At 62.0% G+C, this 23,803-nt stretch overlaps 1 protein-coding gene across 2 annotated transcripts in view; it reads right to left on the reverse strand.

Annotated features, from left to right (window-relative positions):
* Positions 1–1,155: 1,155 nt before the first annotated feature.
* The window catches only part of SMAD7 (SMAD family member 7), a 28,223-nt gene continuing 5,575 nt past the window's right edge, over positions 1,156–23,803 (reverse strand). The window contains exons 3-4 of one of the 2 annotated variants that reach the window (XM_004616125.2): positions 19,829–19,900; positions 1,156–2,991 (exon numbers count right to left, since the gene is read on the reverse strand). In XM_004616125.2, the coding sequence (XP_004616182.2) occupies positions 2,453–2,991; positions 19,829–19,900 (611 nt within the window). In that variant the 3' untranslated portion in view covers positions 1,156–2,452. Of the gene's footprint in view, positions 2,992–19,828; positions 19,904–23,803 lie in introns of both variants that reach the window. The other variant, XM_004616124.2, reaches the window with a different exon arrangement.

Consider the following 23,803-nt stretch of genomic DNA (forward strand, 5'->3'; position numbering starts at 1 on the left):
CATGAGACGCCAGGAATGGAACTGGGTTCAGCCTCATGCCAGGCTCCTTGTCCCTTGTAGTCTCTCCTGACCTCAAGTTTTTTTTTTTTAAATTGTAAATTTGGGAACTTAAGTTTTTTTCCTTTTTGGGTCACACCCAGTGATGCTCAGGGGTTACTCCTGGCTCTGCACTCAGGAATTACTCCTGGCAGTGCTCATGGGACCATATGGGATGCTGGGAATCGAACCCGGGTCGGCCGCGTGCAAGGCAAAGGCCCTACCCGCTGTGCTGTCGCTCCAGTCCAGAACTTAGTTATATACGAAGTTCCTCTGAGGCTGGGGAATTTCGTTCCTTCTCCCTTCTTACCAATTTCAAAAATAAATAATTTTAGAAAAAAAAAAAAAAAGGACACGCTGAATTTGATAGCCAAATTCCTACTGTTTTGGGCCACAGCCAGCGAGATTCAGGGGACTGTGCGGTGCTGGGGACCTAACCAGGCCTCCCCGGTGCAACGCACACTTGGGCCCTGAGAACCAAACCCTTTGAAACTCTCCCTTCACAGTGACCCCTCCACGGACCTATGGTGCAAGAACCGGCTCCACCAGGCCTGTGTTTGGTGCCCAACTTGAAACCGCATCTCCTGCCAGAGTCCTGGCATCTCAGATGTGAGCCCATCACGCGGCCGCCTCAGAGACGGCACAGACGTGCAGTTCCAGGGAGGGCCGGTCAGCACGGCTGTTAGGGGAGGGCAGACGCCGACACTGGCCCCACCTGGTAGCCCCCCGGGGGCCCCCCCACGCTTCACTCTCAGGGCCAGGGACCCAGAGGGGAGCCAGATCCCCCACCCTGCCTCCACCGGCTCTGCTCAGGGACCCTGTCTGGGGCCCACAGGGCAGACTCTCCCCTGGCAAAGGCCGGGGACAGTCAGGGAGTGGGAGGGGCCGAAGTGTCTGCCTTCACCCCCACCCCAGCACCAGCTGCCTCTACTACGCTCAAGGACTCCCCCCTCTAGGAGAAGGACAAGCTATCCTGAGAGTCTCCCTGTGCGGAGGGCCGGCCCCCAGCCCTAGCTAAGCCCCAGTGCAGACACGCAGGCCCCAACGGGCCTGGATTTGGGGTTGACTCGCCTCCCACCCGGAGAAAAAAGGAGCTGGAGAACAACATGGAATCAAGTATACATTTTAAAAATTGTTTAATGGAACATAAACTCCTTTAGAAAAACATTCAGCCAGGTGATAACACCCATAGAAAAAAACACCAATCTTGTGTTTATCTTTTTTTTTTTAATTTGGCATTTGTTATTTGCATTTATATTAAAGCAAAGTGCATCTTTTATTTTTTCTTGTTTATACACATTGCACAATACATAAATAATGATGTTTATAAAACGTCTTTATATTTACAAGTAATAATATATTTATATATAACATAAAATACATTTTTTTCTTTAATAAATCTCAGGTTTTTTTTTTTTTAGGAGTCCTTTCTCTCTCAAAGCACTACAATGCTAAATTTCCAATGAGAACGCTTCTCTTGTTCATTTAAACCTTTGTAGTTAGAAAAATAGCTTATGTCAAAGTCTAAACATGCTCACTGAGCTAAGAGCAGTGTCAAAGTATCATACGAGTGTATGAGTTGTAGAAGAAATGAAGGAAGTTAGGGGTCAGCTCAGGATGGTACCTAGAGTTAGGACGGACCAAATCCTTCTCGGTGGGAAGGGGGGGAGGGGGGCCTCCCTCGCTGGTCTGACAGCAGAGCCCCCCACACAGGCCAGGGAGGGGGCAGAAAGTGCTGAGCTGGTTTTTCTGAGTGAGTGTGTGGGGGGGGTGGGGACCTGCCGTAACCAGGGCAGGGGAGAGGCTGAGGGCCTGGGAGGGCACCAGGTGGGGGGAGCGATACCGTGAGTTCCAGGAGCAGAGGGCCAATGACACGGACAGGACGGGGCAGCAGGGTGGCCAGAGCGGGGCAGGATGGGCAGAGAGAAAAAACGCTGGGCCTGGTCAGCCGGTGGCCCGTGGCCCGGGCACACCCAAGGGCAGCGAGAGGCCGCCACGGAGAAGCACGCACACCTGTGGGGGCCCTTCCCGCCCACCTGTCGTCCGCACAGATGGATCCATGACCACCCTGCACCACCCCCCACCCCACCCCACCCCGCCCAAGCCGGCCCCACTCAGGGCCCCGCTCCCCCTTCAGACGCTGCTGACTCGGGGTGGCGCATCTTTGCTTCTCTTCCAGGCGGGGGCGTGCGGGCACCCCCCCCAACCCTCCATCAACAATCCTTTCCATAAGCTAATTTCTTGGTGAACACAAAACAGGGAACCGAAGTGAGGCGAGACAGGGCGGGCGGGGGCGGGGGCGCGGCGGCCGGAGCCTGCAGGGGTGGGGTGGGGGAAGCAAGCACTCGGAGGAGGACGTTAGCAGCAAAGTAGTGGAGAGCAGGCGGCTCGGCGCTCCCTCGGCCGCTGCGTGCGGCTACCGGCTGTTGAAGATGACCTCCAGCCAGCACGGGCAGCTGCTGATGAACTGCCGGGTGTAGCACTGGCCCCAGCCCTTCACGAAGCTGATCTGCACCGTGAAGCCGGTCCAGGGCTGCTGCGCGAACTCGTGGTCGTTGGGCCGCTGCAGGCTGTAGGCCTTCTCGTAGTCGAAGGCCTTGATGGAGAAGCCGGGGAACACCTTGTGGACCAGCAGCGTCCGGGAGTCCGGGTTGTCCAGTGTGGCTGACTTGATGAAGATGGGGTAACTACTGCGGTTGTAGACCCACACGCCGTCCACCTCCCGCGTGAGCTGGATGCCGCAGCCGATCTTGCTGCGCACCTTCTGGACCAGCTGGCTCTTGTTGTCCGAGTTGAGCTGTCCGAGGCAAAAGCCGTTCCCCTGAGGTAGATCGTAGAAGATGTCCAGGGAGGGCTCCTGGACGCAGTAGAGCCGCCCCACGCGCGTCTTCTCCTCCCAGTATGCCACCACGCACCAGTGTGACCGATCCCCACGCTCCAGAAGAAGTTGGGAATCTACGGGACAGAAGAGAGGGCACGGTGAGCGAGGGCGGGCGAGGGGAGCACCACCCCGTGTCCCCTCTCCCTCCCGGGACAAGAGGGCGTGACGGCAGAGCCTGCGGCACCCCACATCCGATCGGGGCCCAGAGTCCCAGCACAGGTGCCCCGGGTGGCCGAAGGGCAAACACGCCAGGGCAGTGGGCCTGACTTGTGTGTGTGTGTGTGTGTGTGTGTTTGTGTGTGTGCGTGTATCTCTGTGTGTGCATGCACCAGGGTTAGTAGGTCTGACAGATGTGTGTGTGTGTTTGTGTGTGTGCATGCACCAGGGTTAGTAGGTCTGACAGATGTGTGTGTGTGTGTGTGTGTGTGTGTGCGTGCGTGCATCTCTGTGTGTGCATGCAACAGGGCCAGTAGGTCTGACAGGTGTGTGTGTGTGTGCGCATCTGTGTGTGTGTATATCTCTATGTGTGTGCATGCACTGGGGCAGTGGGCCTGACAGGGGCATGTGTGTGTATCTCAATGTATATGTGTGTGTGTGTATGCACACACCAGGGCTAGCAGGCCTCGTGCAAGTGTATGTGTGTGTGAACATGTACGCGTGTGCGCGCTAGAATCCAGCTCCGGAGACCAGACCAGGTCTCGAAGGCCAGCTGCCAGTGCGCTGCATCTTCCAGTGAACACCGGAACCCAAGAGAGCTTTGGTACCTGGGCCTTGGGGCGGATACAGTCACACCTGGCACCCAGGGGGTGGCGGCGGGGGCAGCGGAACGGCCCCAGCCTTGGTACCCCGTGTTCCCCAGAGCACTGGGAGCAAGCCCCCAGCACAGAGCCAGGCGTGCTCCTGAGCACTGCCAGATGTGGCTCCCGGAGCAATCAGGCTGGCCAAACTCCGGCCCCCCGAACTCAAGGAGCATCAACTGCGCACCCCGGGTCGGTTCCCAATTCTTGGGTCAGTCCCGGGCCCCAGAGGGCAGAACGCAGGGCAGGGGAGGGCAGCGCAATCACAAGAGGAAGGCCACGCAGCTCTGAGCACGGCCGAGTGCCAAGCCAGAGTGCCCGCGCCGATGCCACGGAGCGCCCTCCGGCTGGGCAGAGTGCGTCTGGAGGGGAACACCGTCTGGGAGGGGCCCCTCCCCGCCTCCCCCCACCCCCAGCCCGTGACGCTCGGGCTGTCCTGGCCGGGCACTGAGGCCTCTAAGGAGGGGCCGTGCGCGGGGAAAAGGGAGCCCCCGTGGCTGACATTCCGACTCCTCCTTTCGGGGTAGCCTCAGACAGGCCCATAAATCTCCCCGCCGGCCAGGCTGCAGGAAGGCTGTGGTTTGTGGTGGCAGGGTGGGGACCGGAAGTCTTGTATTTGTTAACAAAAAAAAAAAGGGGGGGGGAAGGCGGCGGGTGGGGGGAGCCAAGCTCGCAACGGCACTCCCTGCGGGCCCTCACTTCTCACTTCGGGGCGGGGGTGAGGGGCCGGGGCACAGAGGGGCGACGCTGTGCGTCCGTTTGGTTGGTATGTCTGGCCTTTCACAACAACTGGGAAGTGGGCTGCAAGGACGGACGGAGGGTGGGGGCAGAACGGGGAGGCCGGGGCGGGGGGCACCCAGGCTGGTAACCAGGGCAGCAGCTCCACAAACCAACCCCGTCCAGACCCGGCAGGCGTGTTGGGGCCTGGAGCAGGGAGCGCCATCAACTTTTTTTTTTCTCTCTCTCTCTCTTTTTTTTTTTTCCCCTTCTGGTTTTAAAACAGCCGCCCAAGTAGCCCGGAGGTATCCTGAGTAAGTCACAAACGCACTGTGACCTCCATGTGACACAGGTGGCCTCCAGTGACACCCAACATAGCCAGGCGGGCTTGCAGGGCGCGGGGGGGGGGGGGGAAACTCGGGGCTCATTCCTTGCCCTCACGCTCTACCAAGCCCAGAACGCATCGAGAAAGCAGAAACGAGAGGGACGGGTGGAGTGTGCACGTTGTCGTGTGGGTCTGTGTGTGCATGGTCGGTGTATGTACACAGGAGGGTGTGTGTGTGTGTGTGTGTGTGTGTGTGTGTGTGTGTGTGTGTGTGTGTACGTACACGCCCTGGAATATATGGAAAAAAAAAAAAGAGAGGGGGACAAGGCTCCAAGCAAAGGATGACTCATCAGACATTAACTTGTTTCTGCAAAGTATCCATCAACTGCTAATAAACCCGGGAGCCCTGGCAATCTTTGAACCCTCCTGCCGGGGAGTTCAGCTCCGCGGAGGCTGCACCCAGCGCCCAGAACATCCCTGGAAGTTAAGAATCCTCCGGCGTGCTGCAGGGGCGCACTGGGAGGAGGGAGCCCTCTCGGGAGGCTTGTTTCTGGGCGAGGAAGGTGTTTTGAAACGGGGAGAAACTTGGGCTTATGATGACAAGAAAACTCCAGGTAATAAACCTGGCTGAGAAGGAGCCATTTGGGGAGGTCGGGATGAATGAGTGCGGCTCAGGAGACCCTGGTGGGGGGCTCCACGCAGCCTGTCCCAGCCCACCCATGACACGCCCGGAGAAGGGGGTGGCAGCGTGGCGCCCACGCCTGCGAGGGGGACAGTCTCGGGGTCTCTCCCAGCTGTGCATGTGGTTAATCCTTCCAGCACTGTGCAGGCAGGCAGGGGGCCCAGGCCCTGGAAACCCACCTCGGCCTCTGTTCCCTTGGCCTTTCTCTGAGCATACGGCAGAAGCACCACCGAGCATCCGGTGGCCCCAATTCCCGCCACTTGGGCACCTCTCTGAAGGGAAGCAACTCAGCATCTCCTCGGAGAAGCAGTTCCCTGAGCTGGCCCCCGGCCCACAGCTCCCCACAACGGTCTGGGGGCCTCCCTGGGGGGCCTGAGGGTCCGAGGCCGTCCTTGTTAACTTCCCGGGGCTCTCCAGCCTTTTCCGGAGCTCTCCCCGCAAGCCCCCCGCGGCCCCTCCGCAAACTGTACCGGGCCCTGCTTTAAAACTGTATTTGTGCATTTTCAAGCATCCCAAAGAGAAGCCATGTTGTAAAAAGCAAAACTAATCAGATGCCTGCTCACCATTCCCCCACCCCACCCCCCGTTTTTTTTTTTTTATTACAGTTTGGGGAATTTTTGGAGCAACCCCAGAAAAATGCTGAATTGGCCTAAAAATTCCTTGAAGGCTCCTCCCGCCTCTCGCCCACCCCCATTTCCCTTAAAGGGGAAAATCTACCCTTGGAAAGGAAGGGGGAGGCGAGGGGAGATTAGGGAAGACCCAGCCCAGCAACCCAGAGCCGCTTAATTGCCCCGTCATGAATGAACAGACGAGGCCCGTGAAGGGACCGCCCACCTAGGGGGGTCCCTGAGGCGGAGTGACCACACCTCAGAGCCACATTTTAAGGAAGCTGGGAGTCTTCCCCTGTAAAGATGTTTCCTTTGAAGGTGTGAGGGGACGAAGGAGGGAAGTGAAGGGAAGGACAAGGGCAGGGCCTCCTGGTACCACCCGTGGGGGCATCCAGAAGGACGAAATGACCGACCGGGCCAAGAAGCAGAGACCGCCGGCCCCCAAAGCCCTCTTGTGACCGGGACACACGTGGTGGATGAAACAGCTGGACAGGCCACCGCAGGGCCGGCGGTGGAGGGCGAGGACGCGCGGCTCCTTCCCCTCCCCCCAAACCCCATGTGGGCGAGGCCTCCCCGCCCAGGGTCTGCAGAGCCCCAGGGGGAGCAGGGCAGAGGTGCCGCCCGCAGGCGGAGGGCAACCAAAGGGCAGGGATGTAGACGGGGAAGGTGACCGGGCAACCCGGGAAGGTAAACATCACCACGCCCGGCTGGCACCAGGTCCAGGGTCCTCCCTGGGCGCCACCAGGGGTTGCCTCATCCGATCCTGCCTGCCCCCGCCCACCCCCCCACCCCCCTCCGCCAGAGCCATCTCAAAGGTTAACAGCACTCGGGGCTGGAGCAACAGGATGCAGGAGGGGGTTTGCCCTGCATGCGGGCAGCCTGGGTCCCATCCCCGGCATCCCATCTGGTCCCCCCCACTCCTGAGTGCAGAGTCGGCGGGTGTGGCCCCCAAACCAAGAACCGAAAAAAGCCAAACAAACCCCAAACCCCAGCAGGCAGAGCCCCACACCTCACCTTGGCCGGGAAACCAGCCCACCTTGGGGCCAGGGGGTGAGATAAAAGTGTGCTGAGCACCGGCTTCAGTCTCACCTCAACCTCGAGGGGCCTCAGACACAAGGGATCCCACACACACGGAGGGGGCGGTTTCGGGGTCCCACTGCACCCCACCTTGAGGGGCTTCCCACCTCCTCCAGAAGGGGGGTGGCGGGCAGGCCTCAGGGTGGGCGCACGCTCGTACGTGTTCCCGATTCTTCCTCAGAGACCCAGGAGAGGCTCAGACACAACCCACCACGGCACCCCCTCACCTCAGCCACAGTGCTCAGAGGACCCCCAGGGAGGTGCTGGCCTGGGGGTGCCACGGGGGGTCGGGACACACACTCAGCCCTAAGCGCAGGAATCCCCGAAAGTCTGTTGCATGCCGTGGGCGTGACAGCCAGGACAGAGCAGGGGGGCGGCGTGCGGCCACTAGCCCCCTCTCCGGGACATACCCCTCGGCTCCTGGGTGCTGGAGGAACAACGGACGCACGCTGTGCCCTATGCCCTCTCGCCCCCTCGCCCTGGTGGGGAGCAGTTCCACAAGATGCCACGGAGCCAGTGCCGACTGGGCATGGGCCCGCTTTTTTGAGAGGGGCTGGACTAGCACGGGGAAACTGAGGCAGGTCTGACTTGCCAAAGAACAGAGCTCAGATCCAGGGCCACTTCCTTGGCCCACGTGAGCCGAGTTGGGATGGGGAGACCATCTCAGACCCCTCGAAGCCACGGATGCACCCCTGCCCCCCGCCCCCGCCCCAGGCTCCTTTCCGAAGCCAGGGGGTCCCACAGCACATACTGCCGGGACACTGCCTGACTTCAGACCGAGCAGGGGGCAGCGACACAGCTTCCTGTCCAGCAAGCTGCTCTGTGGCGCTGGCCAAGTGGCTCGCCCTCTCTGAGTCCCAGTCCACGGCGGCCACCACTGATAGAAGGGGAGGCACTCGGCACCCCCCGCCCCCTCTGACCTGCACCCCACAGCGCGCCTCTGCCTCCCCGGAGGAGTGAAGAACATCGCTGCGGTTAGGTAGGCTGGAGCTCTGCGCTTCTACCAGAATCCAAGGCCCAAAGCCGCCCGAGCCAGACTGGGGAAACCACTCGCAGAACAGCGCAGAGCTACCGGCACGCCCCGGCCCACCGCGCCCCCCACCACAGCCGGGTCCCGGCTCTCAGGGGCCACTTCCAGAGTCCCTCCAGGCAGGGAGAACCCACGTTCCCGGCCCACCCACCCCCACCCCCCACCGGCAGATTCACCCCAGCCAGGGCCGCTGCCTGCCTGGGCCTTCCAGACACCGGAGGATGAGTCATCAGCTACCTGGGCTGAGATGCCCTCCTCCCCCAAACTGCTCCCAGCAGCCCCTCCCGGGGCCCTCCGAGCATCCCACCGCCAGCCCGGCCCTCCCCCTTCCACCCCCCCACCTCCCCGCCCAGGGGTTCCTATTTTGCCATCCTAGATTATAGTTGTGGGCAGCGCGGGCCCGGGAGAGAAGGCACACAAATCAAACGCCGCCGTCTCTGTCTCGCCAGCCCGGCTGAGGCGGCTTCCTGTGCCCCCGTCCTCAGCCATGCAAATGAGAGCGTGTACCCAGCTGCCCGCCTGCTGCCGAGGCCGCAGAGGAAGGGTGGGGACTCCCGGGCCGGCCAGCTCCATTCATAATATTTACAGTAAATGGGCCTCTCTGGCGGCTATCTCGGGCGCATCCCGGCCCCACGGCCGCCCAAGTTCAAGTTTCGAGACGTCCACTCGCTCGCTCGCTCCATGGAGACCCCTCCCTCCCCTGCACCCCCCAGCTAGCTCTGCAGCTCTCTTTAGAGCAGGGGGGGAGGGAGGAGGGAGGAGGAGGAGGAGGCTCACACACCTGGACCCATGGAGGCCCCCCCCCTCGCCCTCCCCAGATCCGAGTCCCCGCTGGGTAAGATCCTGGCCACTCCCAGGAAGGCGCAGGGTGGACCCGTCATGCGAGAGAAAGAGAGAGAAAGAGACCCAAGTCAAACCTTCGACCCGAGGCCCCAAGTTCAGCCCCTGCCCTGCCACCCCCAGTACAAGAATCCACAGTGGGACGCCCCCAACGACGAACATTCACCCCCCCCCCGATTCAAAAGGACAGCCTTCTCTTAAGACAGCCCCCAGAAGCCCCCTGTTTCCTTCTTCTCGCCCACTGCTGGAAAGCATGCGAGGGCCGTGTCTGAGGCGGGGGTGAGGTCCCTAACAGAACCAGATGGCGCCATGCAAGCCCGATTTTTGGAAAGGCCCCAAGCCCCAGAGGCACAGGTCAGCTCTGCTCTCGCCGTGAGCCGCAGCCCCCCCCCACCAGCACACACGAGGGGCACCCGGCTCGGCTTCTCCGCTCATGACTCCCTGAAAGGTACCACAGGCCCCCGACGCAGCCCTGCGCCCCCCGAACCCCCCGCCAGCCTCCCCCCTACTGCTCCAACTCAACTCCGGGTTTTTCTAGAGGGAGACACGGAAGAGTGTCCCCAGACATTGAAGAAGAAAAAAAAAGTCAAAAAACAAAAGTCCTTTTCATCCTGCCCCTCCCCGCCCCCCACGTTCCCTAACAATTATGAAAACTGTTCAGGGGATGGCATTTTGAACATTGACTGCATTCCGGCCAATAAATTCCAAAGCAGGATCGGATGGAAAAGCCTCTCTCCTCCCCGGCTCCCCGCCCCCCTGCTCACGCCGGCCTCATTCTTCTTTCTTTACAACCCAGCACCGGGCCCCGGCCAGGCCAGGCCAGGCCGAGCTGTCCTCACCGGGAAAAACAACACTCGGACAGACTGGAGACGGAGTGCAGACTGGGCAAGTTAATCATTACTTCTGTCTGCCTCCGTAATCTAATCTCCCCGGCTCTGACACACTCCCGTTTCGGCCAGGCCCAGCCCTTTCACCCCCAAAGCACCCACGACCTCCAAGGCCCTGTCGTTTCTCCCCCCCCCCCAACCCCTGCCCTCCCGGCTCCTGCCTCCAGGGAGGGGCCAGGGAGCACCAACGCACTCCCCCAGCCCCCGCCCCGCCGCGCCGCCTGCGCCCACATTTCGGAGCCTCCACTGGGGCCTCCACGAAAGGCAGCTCCAATCTGGCTTGTATTACCGGAGCAGAGGCAGGCGGCTCTCCTCCACGGGCCCCCTCACCGCACAGACAGACTCAGGACCCCCCCCCCGCCCACCATCCCCCCCCACCCCGCCCCTGCTCTGCTGCTGTTCCCTCTCTCTTCCCCCTCTCGTCCCAGCCCACCCGGTGGCCTCCGGGGATATGCAGGGGGGCCGAGGGGGGGAGGGCCTCAGTGCACGGATGCCCAGTCTGGAAGCAGGACAGAGCCGCCCCTGGGCAGGAGGCTGCCAGCAGTGGCCACCACTGAACACGGTTCCCCCCGAGCCTGGACGGGCGGGAAGCAGGGGTCTTGGGGAGCTCATTCATTCACCCCCATTCACGCGCCACCATCACGCACAAGGGCCAAGCGCTGGAAGTGACCCCAAGGGGAGGCGGGGGTGGGTGGGGTGGGGGGCAAGAACAAAGCTGAAAGGGCCAGGCAGCGGCCAGCCGGCCTGAGCTGAGAGGTCCCAGGGGGCTGAGCCAGGCTCACCCGCCTCACCCCGTACCTGCAGGAATGACCCCAGGGAAGCAGCTCAGGGCCGCAGGCTGTGAATGTGCAAGGCCCAGAGCCCATCCCTGGCAGTGCCACCCGCTGCCTCCCTGGGCATGGCCCTCCCTGGAGGCCACCAGCACAGCCTCAGTCGGCCCCAGCATCCAAACCCCACCTGGGGCGGGGGGAATGGTCAAGCACCACAGGAGTGCACTCCACATGGCAGAAGGAGAAAAACCGTGAAAAAGGAGAAGGCCCGCCTCTGTGTTTGGGGGGCCCCAGGGTGGGCTTCCTCTCCCCAGGCCAAAAAAAAAAGCTAATCCTCAGATGATGGGGGTTCAGATGTGGGGGGGGAGCCCTGCACGCCCTCCCTCTCTGGGGACCTGCAGGTAGGAGGGGCCAGCAGCCGCCCCAGCACGGACCCTCGAAACGGACACCCCCAGAGAAGACGGTGAGCGCTGTGGGAACGCGGAGGCCAAGCACAGCCACTCGTCTCTGCAAGCGACAAAGTGACGCTGTCGGCTGGGCCTCGGCGGGGAGGCTGGGGTGGTAGGAGAGTGTGAGGCCTTCCCCTTCAGTTGGTACTGAACAGGCCAACCTGGGTTCAGTACCACCAGCACCCCGTACGGCACCCCCCGCCCTCCTGCTGAGTACCACCTGGGACTGACCCTGGAGCACAGAGCCAGGAGTAAACCCTGAGCACTGCCAGGCATAGTCTCAAACAAGCCCGGAAACAAAGGGGAAGTCAAAATCCTTGGGCACTGAAAACGCGTCCCACCCCCACCCCCATATAATAAAACACTTGCATCCGGCGGCGGCTGTGGGCTGGTGGGGGACTCAATGGGCTGAGGCACGTGTGGGAGCCCTGGGGTTCATACCCAACACCGCACGGTCCCCCAGCTCAGAGATGTGAGCAGCCCCTAGTACCACAGAGTGTGACACCAAAAGGGCCCTCCCGCGGCTCATTCAGAGGCCCCCAGCTCCTGCCTACGGGCTCAGCTCTCAGCCGTCACCCCCCACTCTGCACCGGAGGAAGGTAAGGGGGGGTGTGTGTGTGTGTGTGTGTGTGTGTGTGTGTGTGTGTGTGTGTGTGTGTGTGTGTGTGTGTGTGTGTGTGTACACCTGCTCCAGCTGCTCCTGACAGACCACACAACCAAGCAGCCACTAACTGGGTGCTCCCTCAGCCACCCCCCTCTGCCTGACCTCCACGGGGGCCGAGAAGCCCCTGCACCCCCAGGGCCCGGCGGCTCCCCCCACCAGAGACTGTGGGAACCGGTCCTGCTGCCCGACTCCGCATGGAGCCGACCCGCTGCCTGGGGCTTCCCGGGCCCACGGCACCTGCGCAGCCCGGCCCGCACACTTGCTCCTCGGGAGTCACCCCCACGTGACGGAAACCCCAGGGGCGCCCCGGCTGGCTCCTCAGGGTCCCTGCCCCCACCCCGGCCAGCTGCAGCAGGTCCTGGAGGTGTTTCCATGCCGGGCGCCGGCCCTGCCACCTCCGCGGGCACAGCCTCCTGCCCCGCGTCCTGCCCTGTTTGGACAAGTTCCCCTCAGCCAGTGTTCAACAATGCTTTTACACACCCCAGGGCTCTTGTATTATGAAAACAAAACAGAGCAGCTAAGGAAAAAGCCCAGGGCTGGGGGTGAGCGAGGCGCAAACGACACACACAGAGACACATGCACACACACAGACACACGCACACACACAGACACTCAGACACACACAGACACGCACACACACACACACACACACACACACACACACACACACACACACTCAGAGCTCCCTGGGCCTCAGCCCTGACATGGCGTGGGCAGCCCCCACTGGCACTGGCCCGGCCGCAGGAACAGCACCACAGGCTTTGGGAAGGCAGAGAAGGGCGTGGAAACTTCCTTCACACCCGGTCACCCCTCCTCATTCCCACAGGGCCCCCACAGCCCCGCACCCCCCTACCCCGGGCAGCGGGCAGCTCGGAAGCAACTCTCCTCCGAGTGCCTGGAAAAAGTTCTCAGGCGAAGCCGAGGGGCTGGGGGCCTGAGGCCAGCTCTCAGCCTCCACATCAAACCAGGCCCCTCAGTGGGGGGAGATGAGGCCGCAGGGGACAGGGCCCGGGTCCCGTCCTGTCCTGTCCACCCCTACCCCAGAAGGCTTAGGTTTTTCCCCCCCCAAGTTAAAAGCGAGCTAATGACACCAGGCGCGGCCGGGCAGAGGGCCCCGCAGCCAAACCCAAACTCGCCTCCAGCCAAGAGCGGCTTGGCGTCCCCGCCTGGGGAAGGAAGCGGAGAAGTCATGAAAGATTCCTCAGTAAACCGGGAAATAAGGCCGCAGTTAGCAGTTCAACTGAAGGTGACCTTCTGGTTAAAAACGAGAATTTTTTTTCTTAAATAATAAAAATAACAAAGTTCTCGAACAGCTCCTTCCCTAACGAAATGGCCTCAACATTCTCCTGGAGCACAAGGAGAGAAGGGGGAAAGCACACAACATCCACACACGCACATGATCTTCATACACACATCCACACACGCACAGTACACACACATTCTCACACACATCCACACACGATGCACACATTCTCACAAATGCAGTCACACACAACATTCACACACATCCACACACTCCACATTCACATACACAATCACACATATCCAAACGCAACACTCACACACATCCGCACGCATGCACCATCACGGGCACTTTCCCACATGCAGACACATCCACACACAACATTCACACACATATGCTCACACATAAGCAAGCGCGCGCGCACACACACACACAGTTCATTCCCACAGGCCTGCAGCTGGCCCCTCAGCCGCTACCTTTCCCAAAACAACCTTTTTCTGGAGATCTCTCATAAAGGAGTGATGCAATTTCCTGTCTGGTCCCCACAGTTCCTCTTCGCTGCAAGGTGAAAGTTATCGCCCTGCTGGAAGCAACCGTCCCCAGCCCAGCCCATCGCGGCTCCTGGGCGCCCCAGCCCCTGCCCAGACCCCCACCTGCACACAGGCGCGCAGCCTTCTCCACTCTTCTCCAGGGCCGGCTCTGGAGGCCCCCGCACAGCCCCCCGCGCTCCAGGGCGTGCGGCCGTGGCCGGGGGAACGTGGCTTTCTCCGTGTGTCTGAGCCACTAAATTGAGAACTGTGCCTCAGCAGTTAATAATATCTCCCCGCTGAAAATAGCCCCAAGAGGAAGCCGGCGCTGTGACAGCAGGCGGCCAGCCAGACCGGGCCGGCCATTCAGCCCCGTGAGCAAGATGGCAGGGCGGGCAGTGACCTCCCTGTGGCCGCGAGGTACAGTATCCCTGCACAGGCCACGGCCACCGCTGCCCGCTCTGCAGCCCCAGGACCAGGCGGTCCCGGGACGCCTGCCCAGCAGGCCCGCGTGAAGGCCTGGGAGTGCCTGGGGTGGGGGACGGGTGGTCCCCAGTGGCCAGGTACCTGCTGGCCACCCCCCGCTACCCCCAGGCTGGCTGGGCAGCAGGGCACTGGGCCGGGCAGGCCAGGCCAGAGAAAGTCGCCTGGGGCCGGCCGAAAACTAGGGCAGTCACTTCCCCCAGAGGAAGGCCGGGCTGGGAAAGAATCTCAGGGAGCTTTCCTGCCTCTCCCTCCCTGCAGCTGCCAGCCAAACGCCGGGTGAAGACCCGAGTGGAGGCGGCACTGCCTCCCTCTGCCGCCTCAGGTGACCAGCGCCAGGGACAGGCTCCCCCTGGGGTGAACCGTCCAGGGGGCTCGGAGAGAGCCGCTCCCCAGATTCCCCACCTCTGCCTCTCCCGCTCTCCCCGAGAGCCACACGCTTCCGAGCCTTCCCGGGCCCCCTGCCCCCGCAGGATCTCGCGCCCAGTCCCTGCCGTGCTGCAGATTCGGGGGTCCTATCAGCCCCCAGGGAAGCCTGTCCCCCGGCCGCCTTTCCGACGTCACACACAACAAGACGAGCTGGGCCGAGGAGAGAGTTCGTGAGCACTCCCACTCGGGTCTCAGCAGAAACCTCACTGGGAGAGGAGACGCTCCCGCGCCTCCACCCTTGGGTACCAGACACGCTGCAAGACCAATCCGGGGGTCTGGAGTGATAGCACGGCGGGTAGGGCGTTTGCCTTGCACGCAGCCGGGGTTCGAATCCCAGCATCCCATACGGTCCCCTGAGCACCGGAGTGATTCCTGAGTGCAGAGCCAGGAGTAACCCCTGTGCATCGCCGGGTGTGACCCAAAAAGCAAAAAAAAAAAAAAAAAGACCAATCCGGAAGGGGTAAGGTTCACACCCCCCCCAGCGCAGGCCCAGCCAGCCCGCTGCCCCCACCGGGACCCCCACCCAGAGTCAGAACGGCCCGGCAGCCCCCATACACGGCAGGCCCAGGCGCCCACCCACCAAGTCCCCCCCGCCAGATTCAGACACATGCTTTGTAGGTGCCCCGTGGGCAACCAGAGATGGATGGATGCGGGTCCACAGCTGCGGGGCGATGCTGGAGGTTCTTGGGCGGGGGGGCCTTTGGGGACAGAGACATGGGGAGGGGACCACGAACACGAATCCCCGACCCCTGGGCTCAGCTCACAGGTGCAATCCCACCCAGTCATCTAGAAGCCTGGGGGGGGGCAGAGGGGCTGGTCTGGGGGGTCTCAGTGCTGGCTCATCTGCGTGAGTGGCCCCCGGCCCTGGCCGTCCTGCCGTCTAGGTGACAGGACGCAGCAAGCCCCTCAGCCTGTCGGGCAGGACAGTCTAAACAGGTACCCAAGATGTCTCAAGCTGTCCCCCTGCACTAACCCTGCCTGGCTGCCTCGCAGGGCAAAGAGAAGCTGGTTTTATTGATTTATTGGGGGGGGGGGTTGCGGGGATAATGCTCGGGGCCGATTTCCTGGCTCTGTGCTCAGGGCTCGCTCCCATCTCTCCAAATGGGAGTTTTCAAGTCTGGGAGCACCCCGACTCCCCTGGATGAGGGGGCAACACAGGCACGCCCAGGTCCGTGCAAGCCCCTGCCAGCGCTGGCGGCTGGGAGGTTCAGGTTCCTCCAGATTCAGGCTCTGGCCCACCCTGCAGCTGCGAGCTCCCGAGTCCCGAGGGCCCACTGCCCCCGTGGCGGGACAGTCCTCAGGACCCCCCCAGAGGCCAGGGAAGGAGACGTCAAGACGCAAGACAGGCACCCAGCCTGGTGCACAGGCCCGGTGACACCCGGGCCATCACCAACCACCAAGGGCGGCAGACGCCAGCCCCTCGCTGCCGGGAGGGCAGGGGTCCCCCTCCCCAGGCAGCCCTGCTACAGAGCACGCCGGCCCCCTACCAAGGCAGGACGGCTCCCCCGCCCCCAAAAGGAGAATGAAAGGCCCTTCAGAGAGAGGTGAGCACGGAGACCAGCGGGAATCTGAGGAAAGTCCCATTTTGGGGGGGGCAGGGCAGAGGGTGGGGGTCCCACACCCAGATGTGGCCTCAAAGGAAGCCAGGCAGGGACCTGGAGTCTTGGGCCGGAAGCAGACTTCTTTCAGGTGGGTGCACCGGGGGATCCCCTAAACATGAATGCATGGCCAAAAAGGGGAGACCCCCCCCCCGTCCTTCCCCCACCAGGCACACCAGCACCCAGCACCACGGCCTGCCCCTCTCCTGGTACCCTGCAGTTGCACCTCTTCCTCATGAGCTGGTTTATTGTTGTGCGTCTGTCTGTCTGTCTGTGCTCAGGAGTCACTCCTGGAGGGGCTCGAGGGACCAGAGGGAGGGTCAGAGACCAAACTTGGGCCGCTACAAACCAGGCTCTACCCACTGTCCTATGCCTCCGGCCGGCCTCTTCAAAGTTTGAGTAACTAGAGTGGCCGCTGGCCCAGGGGTGGGCAGGACGGCTCAGGCCCAGCCGGGCACTGAGAACGGTGCATCCAGCACGGCCAGGGGGTGAATCTGCTGCGGGGTAACCCGGGGCTCTGAGGAGGAGCCGGCACTTCTCTGTCCGGAGCCGGGCCGGCAGGCGCGCTCCACGCGGCCCTCCCAGAAAGTACAGATGGAGCCTGTGGAGACAACGGCCCCGAACACATGCTTCTCATTACCCGGCGCAGTGAAAGCTCCGGGCGCAGGCCTGTTCCATTCCCACAGCGAGCAGGCCCTTCCACGCTGCCATCTAGGTCAGCCCTCAGCAGGACGGGCCTTCCGGGGCCAGGACACATTCCAGCAGGAAGGACCCGCTCTGGACGCGCCGCCGCCTTCCAAAGGCACCGTCCTGGGAGCCTGACCTCGGGCTGCCAAGACATAGCTGGGCCCCACCCCGCTCCCTCAAGTACACCCCCCCTCGGAGACCCACTTGGGACCATGTGAGGGGGGCCCAAAGTCTGAGCTCACAGCAGGCCCGCTCAGGTGCATGGGGCTGTGTGTGCCTGCAGCCTGTGCACGCCACACACACACACACACACACACGCACGCACGCACATGCACACCCATGCACAAAACCCGCACTTGCACAAAACACACATGCATGCTCACACACATGTACAAAATGCACATGCGTGCACACGCACTTGCACACACATGCACAAAACACACCCATACACACCCATACAACACACACACACACACACACACACACACACACACACCCATGCACAGAGCAATCCATCTGTCTCGGAGAGCCGGCTGTCAGAAATGAAAGTACAATCTCCTGAACTGAGGCCCAGCCTTCTAAAAATGTGCTGTTTTCCCAGACTGGGGAAACTTGCGGGCGGGGGTGGGGGGGTGCTGTGCTGCGAATCCCCAAGGCTGGGCCGCTGTCTCTCCCTGGCCAGCTCAGAGCAGCGCGGCTGGAATTCCGACCTGCGGCCAGCGGGGCCCTCCCAGGGTTCCGACCCGCCCACTCCCCCTTCCGCGCAGGAAAGGGCAGGGCCAGCCTTGGAGTCATCCCGGCATTTCAGGAGGGGCGGGGTGGGGGGGGGCAGGCCTTGGCGTGCACCCCCGCCCCCACCTCCCCGGCACCACATTTTCACATTCGGCTGTTTTTTCTTTCCCTTCTTCCCTTGCCAAGAGAATCAAGCCCTGGCTTCTGCCGCCGACCTTCCTCCCACCCGACAGAGCCCCATTGATGGGGGCTGCCGGCCGGGCCGGGCAGGAAGGACAGCACCCGGGCCTTCGAGGAGACTGGGGGGGCCGCCTTCTCCCTCCCCCACCGCACCCCCTTCCCGACACAGGCTCCCCCTCTCCTCCAGCCCTGCCCCTCTTGGCCCCCGCTGGCCTCTTCCTCTGCAAGGCGGCCACACCCAGGGCCCCCCACCCCACCCCCCGTGGAAAGATCAACTTCTTGGAAAGAAAGCTGGAGGCCCAGGCCTTCTCTGTTGGCGAAACCCGCCGGGGCGGGCCTGGGCCACTAAAACCAGGGGGTGGGGGTGGGGAGCCACCTCCTCCAAGAAGGGTAAAGCCCTGGGTTCCCTCCACCGCCACCCCCTCCCGCCCAGACACCCCCAAACCATTGGCACCGACCCCAACACAGTTTCTTCAATTTCCCCCCACGGCACATTATTAATAAACCGCTCCAACTCCGAACGGAAAAGAAGAAAGAGTTCAAACTTTGAAGCCTTGGGAATTAGTAAATCAAGAGCTAAAATTCAAAACAAATGCTCTTTCATGTCCGCACCCCCTCCTCCTCCCTCCTTCCTCCTCGCAGTTTGGTTAAACCCGCTTCCCTTCAGAGGGGCACTGGGCCCACCCCGCCCCACCCCTGCAGCTCCGGGTTCCTCTGCAGAGTTGCGGTCACCTGGGGGAGGGGCTGGTGGCCATCCCTGCTGTCCTGCAGTCTCCTTCGAGGACTGGACAGCTGCCCTTTCTAGCGGGGGGGGGGGGGGTGGTTGCGGGGAGACGAGCACAGCCCACCCATCATCGCAGACGGGGCCGGGAGGGCGGGTGGCCCCTCCCTGGGCACGCCCGGAGCTGCTGAGAGCCCGTGTCGCCATTTCCTCCAGCGCAGGAGACAGACTAGATGTTATCCACCAGCCAAGCCCTCCCCAAAGCCCCTTTTCAAAGTCACCACTTCCCGGGCGTGTTCCTCTGGCTCCAGGGGCCCACGGGGCTGAAAAACGCGACTGGCCGCGGGCCAGAGAGACGGCAAGGCGCTTGCCTAGCACACAGCCCGCCAGGGTTTGATCCCCGGCATCCCATAGGGTGCCGCCTCCCCCTCCCCCGCCACCGCAGCACGGCCAGGAGTGATCCCCGAGTACAGAGCCAGGAGTGACTCCCAAGCATCACCGGTTCGGCCCCCCAAACACCAAACACCAACTGAACTATAACTTCAGCCGGCCAGCCGCGTCCTGACCCTGCCCGTTCGCCCAGACCATGTGGCCACCGAGCCCTTCCTCCTTCCAGGCCACGTCCAGCCTTAGAAAGTGGGGCAGACGTGGCCCCCACCCACGGCTGCCTGCAGAGCCCCGGGCCCCACCGTGACCAGGTGGACCCCCCCAGCTCCGCACCCCTCGCCCACCTCCCCCAGGGGCCCCCTCGCCGCTCCTGCCCAGACCTCATCAGTGAACCCGTTAGGTCAACAACACGCTGAAACCACCACCGAGGTCCAGCCATTCCTGCAGAGCGCCCAAGAGGGGTCCCCGACCGAGCAGGCATGGCCCGAGCAGGCAGAAGTCACACTGCACACCCAGGAGGGCACCCAGACCTCACACCCCGCAAGAGCGCAAGGCAGATGTGCAGATTCTACCCAAGCAAAGGGCCAGGAGGGCTGGTGCCTGCAGGGCTGCCCCTCCCCCGCCCCTCCAGGTCTCCTGTACCTGGGGAGGGGGGCGTTTCTCAGGGAACCCAGTGATGGCACTGGAGCAGCAGGTGGGCCCAGGGTCCTCCCCGCCCCCAACGTGGCTGATGGATTCTCCGCCTGTAACCCCTCCCCCTTGCCCTCAGCCTCTCCAGTCCTTCCGGTAAGATGCTTCTGCTCCAACTATCCCAGCTCTGAGCCCAAAGCAACTCCCGCACACCTGGGGGTCGGAGAAAGCCCCCGCCAGGCGGCAGGCTCCGTGCCTGTGCTAACCCCCACAGCGGCAGGCCTTTGGGACAGAGACCAGCCCCACTCCGGGGGGCCACCCAGAACCTGTCAGCGGGGAACAACAAACACAAACCAGACCACGGGGGTCCCCAGAAACACCCTGGGCCAGCAGGCCACGCCCACTCCCCCACTCGTTGCCCGGACAGTAGAGGAAAAGGTTCCCTTACCTGAAAGCCCCCCAGGGGCCAGGTAATTCGTCCCCCCGGTTTCGGCGGAGGAAGGTACAGCATCTGGACAGTCTGCTGTGGAGAAAGAGAGAGAGAGGAATAAACACACAAATAAGTACGGGCACCAAGATGAATCCTAAGCACCTCTTCAGCAGCATCAGAGAGAAACCACACATTCCGAGGGCTGGCTCCCCACAGCGCTGCTGGTCATCAGCGTCTCTGCCCGTCAGAAGACAGACCACAGGACCTTGTCACCGTCTGGGCTCCGGCCTGCTAGTTAATCATCAGCCTCGTCAGGCTCGATCACAGACCGCCTGGAATTCCTCCTTTTTATTAATTTTTTTTAATTGTAAGTCCAGTTGTGTGTGTGTGTGTGTGTCCTCCCCCTCCACCCGCCCGGCTTTGAGGAAACCAGGTAATTCTCACGGCGGAGAAGGTCTGGGTGTTGCTTCCTCAAGCCTGCTCCTGTCTCCCAGACAAGGTTCCCAGAGAGGGGGAAATCCAGGGCCAAGCCTCAAGCCTTCTTCACTCAGATCCAGCACTCTTGCTCCCGCCCCAGGCCCTGCTCCCGGCTCAGTGCTCGAGGACCATGCGATGCCGGGGGTCCAACCTGAGCCTCCTGCACGCAGAGCGGGTGCCCCAGTGCTCTGAGCTCTCTGGCCCTGTGGGCACTCGTGTTCTTTAAAAGACAGACTGGTGGGAGACTTCAGAACTTCGTGATGATGTGTCACAAGCAACGGAAAAAGACCCAACTCGGAGCAGCCCGCCGGGCCCCACTCAGGTGTGTCACCTGCGCCACCAACAGATCCCAGCCCACTCTCTGCAGGGCCGAGGGGAACCGTCCAGGCACCCGCCCTGGCCCCTCCGCAGGAGCCTTGGGAGTTTCCTACTGTGGGGGGGAGGGGGAGACTGGTCCTGCCCCTTCAGACTCCACGTGCCCGAGGCCAGACCCTCAACTTCCCTTCGGCTTCTCCGTCACCCTCAGGTGCTCAGCTGTGACCTACATGCTAATGACAATGCCTTGGGAAATGGCAACAGAAAACAGTGCCCGCAAACCACAGCTGACTCCCGCCAGACAGCCGAGAGCGTCACACACACCAGCGACAGGGCTCAGGGGCGCAGAAGAAGAACCAGCACAAGCCCCCCACCGCCCCCCCCCCGCCCTGACCCTCCCGGGCACATGGAAGTCCAAGGGAACAGGGAGCCACAGGCAAGTGGTCCAGGAGATCCTTTACTAGCCCAGAAGCTGGGCCCCCTTCTCTGGTACAGGAATGGGGAAGGGAGGAGGGAACGGGTTCTACACAGAGCCCCAAACCCCTCTGGGGCCGGGCTTCCTGTCATTTCTGGCCCCCCCCACCCCCACCCTCACCCAATTCCTCTGAGCTTCTCATCCTTCCCGGCTTCTCGGGCAAGCAACTTTTCAAGAATTCTCCTGGAAAGGGGGGCAGGGGGGGCGGGGAGAGAGGGCAGCCGGCAGGGAAGAGAAAAACGACGGTGTAATCACATTGGATCAGGGTAAAGGATAATTCCTAACAGGAATATACAGTTTTACAGGATACACTTAATCAAATAGAAAACAATAGGCACAGGCAGGAAATGGAGCCGCTTGCTAAATGGTGTGTACCCTGAGCTCGCTCAACGACTTTGTCGGCTTTCATCACGCTGGAGACGGAGGCTCCGCGCGCCCCCTCCCCCCTCCGGAACGGAAGACACCCCCACATTAAACACGATGACTTGTCCGTGGCCAGCCCCCCCCCCCCCGCCCCCCGGCTCTGGCTGGCGGCGTCCCAGGGCCAAGGTGTTTCAAAAGGAAAGCGCAGCATCTCGGGGCTGCCCGGACCACAGTTGGGGTGTCAGCCTTTGGCAGATCAAAGGTGCGAGAGCCGCGCTGGCAACCACAAGTGTTTTTTATGAAGCGCTGCTCTGCCCTTCTGCAGCGCCTTTGATCTCGGAGGGATTTACAAACATTAATTAGGCCTCCCTACCACTCCTGTGAAGGAGCAAAGTATACCTGTTTGACACGCACCCAGGTAAACTGAGGCGTCATTGACTAGCGCAGGGGGCCACCCAGTAAGCTGCTGGGCTCTGCCCAAGAGTTCAGCCCGGCCCACGGCCCGGCCCGGCCCGCCTCCCCTCCCCGCAGGGAGGCAGGTAGGGAATGCCTTTACCTGCACTGTCCCGACAGGCCTTTACTGCCAGGCTTGTAAAGGTCAGAGGCCACGCCTCACCCACAACAGAGGTGTAAAGTCAGGGTCCCAGCTTCGACCTGTACCACCTGCTCCCCGGGGTCCAGATAGGGTCCAGGTAGGCCCAGACGCCCACAGGCCCCTCCCAACTCTCCACGGGGAGTCGGCACCACACCCTGGTGCATGCTGGGTCGCTGGGGGACTCGTCCCCACCCGCGGGAGGCAGCCAAGACCCGTGGAGAGGGGTACGGGATGAGGAAGGCTGGGGACCCCGGAAGCATGATTTCCCCAAGAGCCAGAACTTTCTTCTCCACCCAGGCCTGGGCTTCCTGAACACCAGTGGGGACAGAACCCCCTTTGCCCAGTGTTACAAACACACCCTCGGCACGTTCGGCCCCAACAAGGCCTCCCAGGGGTCCCAGCTCCAGCCCTCTTCACGGCAGGATCGTAACCCACTGCTTCGGCATCATCCCACGTCCCGGGCAGACACATCGCCAAGCCTGCTGAATGAACGAATGCACCAATAAATGGGCAAACGAATGAATCATCTAACTCTTTAATCATCTGGATTGAAAAGGAGGCCCGGAAAACTTAAAAGAGCTTGGTGAGTTAAGAGGTAAAAAGGCAGGGCTAAGATGGAAAAACTGGGCTGGGCTTGGGGGGCTTCCACGGGCCCCCGGGGATTGGCCAGGGAGTCCAGGCCTGAGGCAAGTAGAGCACAGCCAGAAACACTCGCCCCCACCCCCCACCGTCCATCCGCCAACCCTTCACGGGGGACACAGGAGCAGCTCCCACAAAGCAGGCCTGGGGGGTTTGCCTTGCACGCAGCCGACCTAGGTTCGAATCCCAGCATCCCATATGGCCCCCCTGAGCACCGCCAGGAGTAATTCCTGAGTGCATGAGCCTGGAGTAACCCCTGTGCATCGCCGGGTGTGACCAAAAAAAAAAAAAAAAAAAGGCCTGGGACAGAGCTCCAGAGGCTGCAGGTCTGAGACAGAGCCAATGCTGACCCCCTGGCAGCCCCTCACACAACCCCCAGTCCACCACCCCCGTCCTTCTCACTCTGGAAGCCGAGATGGCATTCCCAAGAGCGCACTCCTGACAGGATGCGCCAGGGACAGGGGGCTTCCTCCTCCTGCTCCAAACCACAGATCCGTTCGGCGACGTTTCACCCTCCTTCCAAGGAGGGCCAGCTGTCTTGCGGCCACCCGGGTCCACACGAGTCAAGGCCACTGAGGTGCAGCAAACTGGAGCACCCCCCTAATCGAATCGCCCTTGGGTTTCCGCAAAGGCTGGATGGAGAAGGCCCCAGTGCCTTTCCGAGCCAGGGGACTCGCAAGAGAAAACTACCTCATCGCGCGAGCTGGTTAAGATTTTAACAGCTGTCCACGATAAAAATCTTCGACGTGACTCTCACCTAGTAACCCAAGATCAAGAATTCCAGCCAAGGGCTCAGAACTTCAGAATGGAAGTGACTGATCTCTCCTCCCCAGCCAAATACTCTCAGGGGGAAAGGTGAGGGCAGACCCCTGGAGGCCCATTCCGCTGGGGTGTCTAACCCCAAAGTCCCTGGCCACGCCCCTTCCTCCAGGGAAAGGCACCAGACAGACACAGCCCCGTGGGGCCTCCAGGCCCCCCAGGCTCCCTCCACGAGGGGCCAGGCTGGGAGCACCCCTGTCCTGACAGGGCACCTGTTCTCACTCTTTTTTTTTTTTTTTTGTTTCCTTACAAACAAAATGTTTTGGGTGAGGAAGCAGCTGTCTGCGAGTCTGTCTGGCAGGTTGCTCAC

Source organism: Sorex araneus, chromosome 2, assembly GCF_027595985.1.
Source record: "Sorex araneus isolate mSorAra2 chromosome 2, mSorAra2.pri, whole genome shotgun sequence".
NCBI classification, from domain to species: domain Eukaryota; kingdom Metazoa; phylum Chordata; class Mammalia; order Eulipotyphla; family Soricidae; genus Sorex; species Sorex araneus.